The sequence below is a fragment of the Halichoerus grypus genome, chromosome 5 (assembly GCF_964656455.1).
Source record: "Halichoerus grypus chromosome 5, mHalGry1.hap1.1, whole genome shotgun sequence".
In the NCBI taxonomy this organism is placed as follows: domain Eukaryota; kingdom Metazoa; phylum Chordata; class Mammalia; order Carnivora; family Phocidae; genus Halichoerus; species Halichoerus grypus.
Window position 1 is genome coordinate 88536368 of NC_135716.1, and position 10759 is coordinate 88547126.

At 48.4% G+C, this 10759-nt stretch overlaps 1 protein-coding gene and 1 long non-coding RNA gene across 2 annotated transcripts in view; one reads left to right on the forward strand and one right to left on the reverse strand.

Annotated features, from left to right (window-relative positions):
- The window catches only part of PHGDH (phosphoglycerate dehydrogenase), a 31233-nt gene extending 27788 nt beyond the window's left edge, over positions 1 to 3445 (reverse strand). The window contains exon 1 of the mRNA XM_036090116.2: positions 3308 to 3445. Within this exon, the coding sequence (XP_035946009.1) occupies positions 3308 to 3445 (138 nt within the window). The remainder of the gene's footprint in view (positions 1 to 3307) is intronic.
- Positions 3446 to 3658: 213 nt separating this feature from the next.
- On the forward strand, positions 3659 to 8239 carry LOC144381873 (uncharacterized). The gene is made up of 2 exons (XR_013447949.1): positions 3659 to 3726; positions 7428 to 8239. It is a non-coding gene; the product is annotated as an uncharacterized LOC144381873 (long non-coding RNA).
- Positions 8240 to 10759: the final 2520 nt, after the last annotated feature.

The following is a 10759-nucleotide window of genomic DNA, read 5'->3' on the forward strand; positions in this document are numbered from 1 at the left end:
TTAGTAGATGTCTATTTAACTTCTGCAAATTAAATCCTAGTGCAAAGGCTGAGAACTTGCTAATTTTTTTCAAAGATTTATTTATTTTTATTTTAGACAGAGAGAGAGAGAGCGCGTGTGCACGCAGTCGAGCAGGGGCAGAGGGAGAAAGAGAATCCTCAAGCTGACTCCCTGCTGAGAGCGGAGCCCAACTGGGCGCTCAGTCCCAGGACCCTGAGATCATGACTTGAGCCGAAATCAAGAGTCAGACGCTTAACTGACTGAGCCACCCAGGCACCCGGAACTTGCTATTTTAAAAGAGCCTTTCAAAAGATGAACTCTTGCATGGAAAATTTTCCCCTTCTCGATCTTTCTTAAAATTCTGAGATAGAGATATAAATGTGCTCAGTAAGTTAAATGCATTACTAGCATGTGGCTTACTGGTTTCTGACCAGCACTGCTATTCAATAAAACAAAGAAAAATATATGTATCACATATAGTAAGGGTATTATTTCATGGAACTTTAGTGTGTGTGTGTACACATATGTATGTGTATCCTGAGTTATGATGCAGAATGAATTTCTTCTTGTGGGTCATGGTCAAAGTTTAAAAGCCAGGGATACGTGGTAATATTTAAAGGCTGCTATGTATACGGTTTATTTAAGATGTCACATCTGCTGATAGAAGAGGGATCCCCAGTCTAAGAGTTTTGTGAGTTCTGAACACGATGCTTTACTATTCCAAGCCAGTGTTTTCCATACTTTTTTGACTAAGACTTACAGTAAGAAATATATGTTTAAGTTGTGGTTTTATACTCACAAACCACACAGGTCGCAACACAGCCCACATAACTGAAACAAATTTCGTGACACACTACTTAGCCTGACTATCGGCCTTGCTCCCAGATATTTCTTATTTTGTTTTGTAAAATGCTAATCACGACCCATTAAACCGACTTTACTACCCACTAATGTGCAGTGACTTGCTCGGAGTCTGAAAAGCCCCATTCTCGGGGGCGGGTGGGGGGTGCGGAGTAATTGTACATCCTGACCACGGAGTGAACGAGAGCAAACTGTGTCTGCCCGGAATACCAAGGCGTGGGAACAGAGGCCAGGCCTGGGCAGGCAATGTGCTCAAGCGTCCTGGAGAATTAAAGATTTCAGTGGGAGAGGGCAGGGGGTACAAACTTGGGACACCTTTCCACCCAGAATAAAAGGACACAGTATGGACATGGGGCCCCTCCAGTGGGCTGCCCAGGTGGACTAGCTGGCATTCTGAAGCGAATGTTTTAGAAAGACAGACCCGAATGCTGGGGGCTCCCCGAATAGCCCAGCCACGCCCCAGCCAGCCAGTAGCCCACAAACACCCCTCCCTCCTCTCCCACCAGGAGCTTTCAGTGCCTTTAAAATGTCCTCCAACTTGCAGCTCCAGACTCCAGCAACCTACTCGGCCAACTTCCCAACTTCACGAACCCCTCCACAACTGGAGAGGCCTCCCGTTCTTCTCAATTCTGCCTTTACCCCACCTGCCCCCCTCCCTCGAAATCCTACAAATGAGGATTTCTAATTTCCACAGGAAAGCTACAAAGCCCCAAGTGAGGCCACTCATCCCAACCTGGTGCTGTGGCGGAGGTGAGGGTCAGAAGCGGGTCTGGAGGCCACTGCACTGCCTTCTGGCCATTGCCCTGAGCCAAGGCCACTGACAGCACCCATACAAAAGAGGAGGGGACAAGCGGGAGGTGCCTGCCTCCCATCCAGTCCTACCGTGCTCCAAGGATCAGGTCCTGAGCCCCTGTCCCCCACCCCATTCAGGCTAATCACCCCCCTTTTGTCCACTTTTGCAGTAGCAGGGCAGAGACTAGGCTGCTGGGTGGTCTCACTTGGCTCTCACGTGCTGTGCCATCTGGTCAATCCTGGGGTGTCCTGGAGTGTTGGCCAGGCTCCCGAAGGAGTCCACAAGCTTCCCGTAGGCGGAGACTCAGACACTTCTCTAAGTCCGGGACAGCACGAGACTTACTCTCTGAGTGCCCAGATACAGCACCATGGCGGTGGAGAGGGTGGGGGGGCACGTGCCGTGGAGAAACACAGCAGCAGGTACAAGGGCAGGCAAGGGAGCACCGACAGTTTGCAGGACCATGTGGTTCCAGCCAGCTCCAGCAACTGCGGCCGCTCTGTGGTTTGATTCAGGGGGCCCTCCGGGGAGAAAATGGAGGGGTTGGATGTGCGCCGGGGTCGAGCGAGGTTGGTAGGAGGCGGCAGAGCGGGGCTGTGGGAGAGAATACCTCGGACAGTGGGGCATCGACCCCCGCATGCTGGGTGCAGGAACTAGAGTCAAGAAGGGCTCACAAAGTAAATGTCCTGCACGAGGCCACCAAAGCTCACAGGACCCTTACAAACGACGTAGAGAAAGATCTGAAGTAGACGGCGGCGCTAACTATGCGGCACAACAAACCGGTACGTGCCTCAGAAGGATTTGCTAAGAAACAGAAATTTCCTGGGGGCGTTTGGGATCGGATTCTAATCCAGTCTGGTCATTCCTGACCAGCGATTGAGGCCAACGGTGAGGCAGGCGGGCAGGAACTAAAGCCTGGATCCCGGGGTGGGGGTGGGGGGGTGGCAGGGGCGGCCGCGTGGGCGGCCCGGGGACCTCGGGCGCCCCCCGCCCGCCCCCCTTCCCTGTGAAGGCTCCCTGGAGGCCGAGGGGCGGGGAAAACTCGCGGCAGTCTTGCATCAGACGAAAGGCGGGTACGGTTGCTGCCCTAACCGGGCCGCCTTGTCTGCAGCCTCTCCAGCTGCCACGAGACAGGCTGTGGCTCTGCCAGCGCCCCCCACCCCACCCCACCCCACCCCACCCCACCCCACCCCACGCTCCACCCCACCCCCGGGGAAAGCTGGACTCGGCCGGGCTCGCCAGGACTTAGTCCGGGGAGGATCGCGTGTCCCTGGGCTCCCCGCGCGGAAGCCACTTTGGCGCCCCTTCCCGCCCTCGCCCCCGCCCCCCCGCCAGGGCCACTGCGCGCCTTCGCGCTGGCATCCCTTGGGGCACCCCGCAGGACCAGTTGGAGCAGCCTGCACTTTGCAGTGCTGGCGGGAGGCGAGCCAACGTGAAACACGCGGTTGCAAACTGAACGCAAAGTTTGCATCCCGCCGCTCGCCGCGGTTTGTTTCTCCCTCCCCCAGCCCCCAATCTCGGGAGGCCCCAGGATTGACTGGTACCGGGGACGGGGGTGGGGGTGGGGGTGGGGCGCGCTGGCCCCGGCGCCGGCCGGCCGGTTTCGGCAGGGGATGCCATGCCACCAAACCGTCGTGTCTCTTCCGTTCGCCTTACCTGCAGCTCGGCTATCAGCTCCTCTTTGCTCAGGTTCTGCTTCTCCACCACCTGCAGCCCTCCATCTTGCAGGATCTTCCGGCAGCAAGGGTCCAGGCTGTCACTGATGAGCACTTTCCGCAGATTTGCAAAGGCCATTGCCGGAGTCGGCCTCGGAATCGGCCGCTCGCGCGGGGCAGAAGCACCCAAGCCGAGAAACTGTAGTTCCGGCTGGCGGGCTGGTGTAACTGGGCAGGATTCTTGATCTCCCGCTCCCCTTTTATCTCCCCCTTCTGCTCCTACCGCCTCCTTCTGATTGGACAAAAATACTCAAACTCTCGGTGACTCCGCCTCCTCCTCGCAGCTCGAGCCTTCAGTTCCCCGCCCACCTTATTATTCTCCAGCGACGAATTTCTCAATCTCAGCGAAAGCTACACCTGGTGAGCATATAGAAACACAATTTGCGCTGACTAGCTGATTCATATCTCACACAGAAATATTTGTTCTCACCCTGAGAGAAATGTTTCATGTTCACTTCTTTCTCCCGAAGAACGTATTCAATAATTCCTTAACAAGAATTTACTGAACGCACCTATTATGTGCAAGGCACCGTGCTGGATGCTGAAGGGGCTCGGACACCCCCTGGTGGGCTAACACCGAGGGTACCAAAGGCAGACACGGAAAGTTACATAGTGAAAAGCAATAGGAAGCTTTCTGAGACCTCACAAAGCAGTGCTTAATTACAAATGAATGATGCATTGGGAATTATGAGTTTGAAAGAGAACAGGGACCGGGTGCATTTAGAGCTGCCAGAATTTTTGTTCAAGTTCCCCATTCTCTTCCTCCACTTCCTCTATGATTATGAAAAAGACAAAAGGAATGTGAGATGTCAGTTTGATCTAATTTATATGTTGACCAAGGAGGCACTTCCCAGCTCTTAACTCCTTTATGTTTAAACCCCACGACAAACGTTCCTATCCCATGCCCCTCTTGCCAGAAATATTGGGGGGGGAATCCGTTTAAGGCCCTCTAGGATCAGAAGCAGAGTCGGGCATGCTCCTAGATGAATGAGAATTCAGTTTATCCAGCCGCGAGCCATCCTCAGCCAGCGTGTGCCCTGGTCCTGAGAAGCACCCAGCGTCAGCTTGTTACTAGCACAGAGCACCAGGAAGGCCTCCAGCAGTGCTGCCTTTCAGAAGATGCGCTGGTGCTTCTCGAAGGCAAGCACTCTCCGCGACCTGAGGATATGGTGATAAGTAAGGCATTATCTGCCTTCAAGCTGCTCTTAGTCAATTGTCTAATCTTGAGAGCTGAATACGAAATAACCAGGGAGAGAAGAAGTGACATGTACAGAGGCCCAGGGTGTGATGAATAGCTGAAGGAGATGCCCTAGGGGTGCAGGAGACCAAAGTGCAGAAGGGCCAGCCTGCCCAGCAGGGGCCTTTCCCTGGGGAGGAGTTTGAACTGCACTCCAAAGTAGTACAGAGGCACTGAGTGATGTTTTAGATGGGATCTGCTTACGTTAGCTGAGCTGAGCCCTTGCACTGCTAATGGAGATATAATATCTCTCTGCACTGCCCCCCACCCACCGCATTCCCATCCTTCACCCCTACCTCCAACATCAACTGCAAGTTGAGGATTTTTCTCTTACAATCAGCCTAGGAGCAGAGGAAATATTCTCCCCCCACCCCATGTTATGCCTTCCATAAAACAGGAACTTTGGCCTTCTTGGAAGTATTAGGAAAATAATTCTGCCATTCTCTTGAGACCCCTCACTCCCTCCCCTCCCTGAGCCTTAGCCCCTTGGGAAGAGAGACAGTTTAGGAGAACGGTCCCAGGGCCAGCCCAGGCCAGCCCCTGCTTAGCTCTCTCTTTTGGAGCTGAAGCCCACAAATAAGGTACCCTCCCCTGCTTCCTTGTGTGTGGTGAGCCCACCAGGGCCGGCCCCACCCCATGTACCTGAGGGGACAAGAGCCATAGCTGTCCAGCTGCTCTCCCTGTAGAGGATAAGGTTCATGGGAGAGAGGGAAGGGGGAGAGGTAGGAATCCTATTTTTTTACTTGGAGCCCAGCTGTGATCTCCAAAGTCACATTAGGAGTAATAAAACAGATATTTTGATGAGTAGATGATGAATTGTCATCTGCAAAACAGGCACATCTGAATTTGAATTTCAGCTTCTGAAATTACTGATAATGTGACCTTGGGCAAATTACATTGCTTCTCTTAGACTTAGTTTTCTTCTCTGTACTATGGGGCTAATAGGATAGTGCTTCATACGGTTGTTGTGACAATATGCAAAGCACTCAAATGAGTGCAATCTGTAGTGCTTGGCTTTCATTCATTAATTCATTCATTCATTCAGTCAGACAGCCAACACATATTTATTGAGAGCCTATTATGTGCCAGGCACTGCTGAGGGTGATGGGAATGAAGCTTTGAAGGGGACAAACACGGTCCCTGCTCTCATGGAGCTTATGTTCTGTTTGGGGCCAGAAAATAAACAAATAAGTGAAAAATGGAACAAGATAACTGCAGGATGTGAAAGTATGATGAAGAATACAAACTGAGTGACATGATAGAGAGGATCAGATGTGGGGGCATTTATGTTAGACTTTATAATCAGGAAGGGGCTTTCCAAGAAAAGGATACTGGGGTTGACACTGAAATAAGAAGCCAATTTGCAAAGAACAGAGGAAAGAGAATTCTAGGCAGAAGGCAAAGCAGAACAAGTCTGGCACATTCAAGGAACTTGCTCCCAGATAGTCCTGTAGCACTTACTGTGTGCCAGGCCCACTGCCATGCCCTGGGATAACAATGCTGAACAAGTCACACACGGTGCCTGCCCTCCGGAGACTGGAAGTTCTAGCATGTGAGCGTGTGTGCGGTGTGCGGCCCATGTCGGACAGTCAGGAAAATCTCTGAGAAGGGCAGTGCTTAAGCTGAGATCTGAAGGTGGAGGAAGAGCCAGTGGAGAACATTTGGAAGAATATCAAGGGGAAAGAGGACAATAAGAATAAAGTCACTTGGGTAGGAAAGAGCACCTTTGGTCATATAGAGACCAAAGGGGAATGAGGCACGAGATGAGGTGGAGAGGTCAACAGGGGACAGACCATTCAGGCCAGGTGAATAGTCTGGACTTCTGTGGATGCAAATTAAAAACTCAGTTTAAACTGGCTCAAGGTGTCTAAGAAGATCAAATGTGGACAGAAATGAGCTCAGACTGGTGTCATTGGCAATCTGTCTCTCTCCCCATCTCTGTTTTCTCTGGCTTTGCTTCATTTCCAGAAAGCCAAGATGTGTGGCAAGAATGTCACCAGTTAGTGAAGACTATAAGATTCCGTCGTATATTCTGAGCAGTTTTGCAATTCTAGAAGATTGCTCTCATTTTCTAAGAATTGCCACAATGTTTTCATACCTGATCCTCACTGGGTCAACTGGGGTCGTGTATCTGTCTCTGAACCTATTCCTGTGTCCAGGGGAATGGATATGCTGGCTGGTCAGTCCTGAGGAAAGCACCTACTTCAGAACTGAAGAAAGTTCCATCTGGAATATATGCTAAGAGTATGAGGAAAGTGGGTCCCTAAAGGAAACTTCAGGGTGCTAAGCCAAGAGAAGGGGTGTAGGGATTGGAGGACAGGCTGGTAACACCAACAGTCAACCACTCCACCATGCTAAGGAGTTTAGATTTTATTCTAAGTAAGATGGGAAACCATTGAAGTTTAGTTTTAAGGAGGGGAAAGTATTATCTAAGTTTTAAAATGATCATTCTATAATTTACACTGAAAAGACTCCTTTTTACAGTGTGGTTTTGATTATCATTATGATGATGATGACAATGAATACTATGATGATAACGATTAGGAGAGAAGTGGGTCCCTTGTTTGGCATCTGTAAGGCACAGTCAGAACTTGAAAAGGCAAATCTCTGACTGTGAAACTAATAAGAATCAGTGAATAATGGATGAAGTTAACCACCTGACAAAGTAACCCATCCTGAGAGAAGGTAAATGTCTGAAAAAGGAGTTTTGGGAACAACCAGATCAAATTAAGAGAATACTGTTTCATCCAAATACTACTAAATGTTAAAAAGAAAAAAAAAAAACCCTCTTAATATAATCAATTGCATTATAATTTTTCTGCAGGAAGAATATATTAATGGAAAGGCTGGTCTGCATGTTCAGAAAGATGATCCAAGGTGAGTCTTGGCTTTTACCCAGCACTGTTCCAGAAGAAAGAGAGGAAGACCGCATGTGACAGACAGGAGTGGTCAGTAGCAAGGTGTACTTCAATGTGGTACAGCAAGAATTCACCAGATGGTATCAGAGTCTGTATAAATATATCCCTTCTGATTCTGCAACTCCTTTCCTCTGCTGTTCTTCTGAGCACCTATTTTATTTTCCAGATACCCTGATTTCAGTAAAGGGTTGCTGAGTGGATCTGTTTCTCACCAGATCCCATTGCCAGGTCATGTGGTAAAACGAGAAACAGGCAGAAGCTAAAAGGCTGTGTTTTGAAGGGCTCCTGTCAACAGGAGAATGCTGTCAAGCAACAAGGGTCGAGGGAATTGGGCACGGTCACTAGATGGACAATCTCCCTGTTCATAAACACAGGAGTAAGGGGGAGCAAAGTATGTGACCCCCAAATATGCACTATGGCATGTGGATTATTTGGAGCTAAAGGCAATCAAGACCCAGCAGACTCAAGAAAAAGAACTATTACCAGAGACAACTTTTTATCTGAAAGACCTATCCACATGGGAGGACAAATATCGAATTACTAAACATCTGCTCTCCTTACAGTCCTGTGAATTACCCTCTTCCCCTTTGAAGCCCAGGCCTCTATCCTATTCCTTAGCTCAGGAGGGTATATAACCTATTGCCTGGCTTGACATTGGGTCTTATATTCTAATGGGGCTTTGGTACATACATAATTACATTTGTTTTTCTCCTGTTAATCGTCTTACGTGAATTTAATTAATAGGCCAGCTAAAACAATCTAGAGGAGTAGAGGAAAAATTTTCCTCCCCTGTAGGAGAATTTAGGTTTGTATTCTTGTCTCTTGTGAGTTAGGCTAGTGGTAGTCTCTGAAATTCTGATCGACACTAGCCTCCCTCCGAGATCTCAGGATCTCCTCTCAATACCTTAAACTACAATGTCTCAAAACCTCTTTAGGCCACTGAACTCTATAAGAATCTGAGGAAAGCTACAAACCCACTCACCTTCTAAATTGTGCATAAATTTTGGGAATTCATGTACCTTTTATAGCCTACTCATGGGCCTCCTAGGATCCCACAAACCTCTTGTTAGATGCCCATATTTACATGGATTAAGCATGGTAACAAAGTGCAAAATAGTCATAATGATAATACAAATATTTATTGATCATTTTAAAGGGCTAGCTAAGTGTAACTCAGGAAATCCTCACAATTCTATGGTATAGGCACCACTATTATTTGTGTTTTACAAATGACAAATCTGAGACACATATTTAGCCCACCTTTACAATTTAGAGGAGTAAAATGACTTACCAAAATTTAGATGACACTAAGTTGTAAAGTTATGATTACAGCATTTCCTTAAATCTCTAGTCAGACTTCTAATTGCGCTGTCCTCACATCTTTCAAAATAAAATCAAAAGTCCTCCTTTCTCTAAAATAGTATACTCAATTTAGAAAAAACAATACAGGTGTGCCTGGGTGGCAAAGTCGGTTAAGTGTCTGATTCTTGGTTTCAGCTCAGGTCGTGATCTCAGGGTCACGATATCCAGCCCTGCGTGGGTCCCTGCGCTCAGCGTGGAGTCTGCTTAAGATTCTCTGTCCCTCTCCCCCTGCTCCTCTCCCCTGCATGCTTGTGCTCTCTCTCTCTCAAAGAAATAAATAAATTTAAAAAAAAAAGAAACAACAATACAATTGGCTTTTATGTTATAGCTATTTTTTTTTAAGTAAGCTCTACCCCAATGTGGGGCTCAAACTCATGACCCCAAGATCAAGAGTCACATGCTCTATCAACTGAGCCAGTCAGCCCTGTGGGGTACTCTGATTGGATGGGGGGTGTCACCAAATGTGGGGCATCCCAATTTGGTTGGGGCCAGCAGCGCCAGTGGTGAAAGAATTCGCCGAAGGCAAAACAAAAGAGACAAAAGTTTATTGGATATACTGTAAGGGAGCCGTGGGCAGGACAGCAAAGGAGAGACTCTCTGTAACCAGGTAGTGGTGAGGGGCCACAGTTATAGGGCGGAGTGAGAGAGTATGGGGACATATGGAATTTCCCATTTTTTTGGTAATTCTAGGAATTGTCCCTGGTTGTAATTGGTCAGTTAGGGTCTATGGCCATTTTGGGGTGGTTGCTTAATGAACCCCTTTGCCTTCAGCTTGGTGATTACGGTGGGCCCTTCTGCCTTGCTCAGATGTCCATTGCTCAAGCCTGTTGCCTAAAAGTGGCCTCTTCAAGGCACCCCTCGAATGTTGTAACTATTGATGACAGGAAGAAATCAGGATTCTACATTGCCCGAGGAATTGCCCAAGACATTGGTATTTACTGAGAAATGTGAATCTTGGTCTGATAAGCAGAATGATGGCTCCCCCGAGGTGTCCACACCCTAATGTCTACAACCTGGAACTACCTTATATGGTAGAAGGGACTTTGCAGATGTGATTCTGCTAAGGAGTTTGAGGGGGGAGGGGGGATGATGATCCTGGATTGTCTGGGTGGGGTGATGGAATCACAAGGGTCCTCATAGGAACACAGGGGGAATCAGAGGAGAGAGAGGCCATGTGGTGATGGAATCAGAGATTGGAATGATATGCTTTGAAAATGGGGGAAGGGCCTCAAGCCAGATACACAGGGGGCCTCTAGAAACAGGAAAAGGCAAGGGCACGGGTTCTACCCTAGAGCTTTTGGGAGAAACCAGTGCTGCCTTTAGGCCTGGGAAACTGATTTCTGTCTTTGGAACTCCAGAACTCCAAGAGAATAAACGTGCGTTGTTTTAAGCCACCGATTTTGTGATGGTTTGTTAAGCAGCAATAGACAACTAATACTCTTGGAAACCATGCAAAATGAAAAGAACAAAATTTCATCCTGACAGAGAGATTAAGTAGCGGTGAAGCACAAAGAAATTTTAGAAGACAGAAAGGGTAGAAGGAACATTAATGGACCCCTCCCCACCTTGCTTCTTATTAGGCAGGGAATTTAACATTAAAACAAACAAGTAAACAAAATTCCTAGGTAGTCCTAGTTAAGCCTAAAATGAGACAGGATGGCTGGGACCTGAGGAATTTCTCACCTTCTCTTCCCCACTCCTCAAGCATCTATTTCCTGGATGGTTCCTTGCTAAAGGATGCCTGAGGCCAGAGATGAAGGAGGAAATGAAGGACAATGTGCGGCCCATCCCCCAACCAGTTCAAGGGCTGGATTGTGAGCCATGGGAGAGCAGGGCCTGCCGGGCATCACTCTAGTGCCTCCCAGACCTTTGGTTG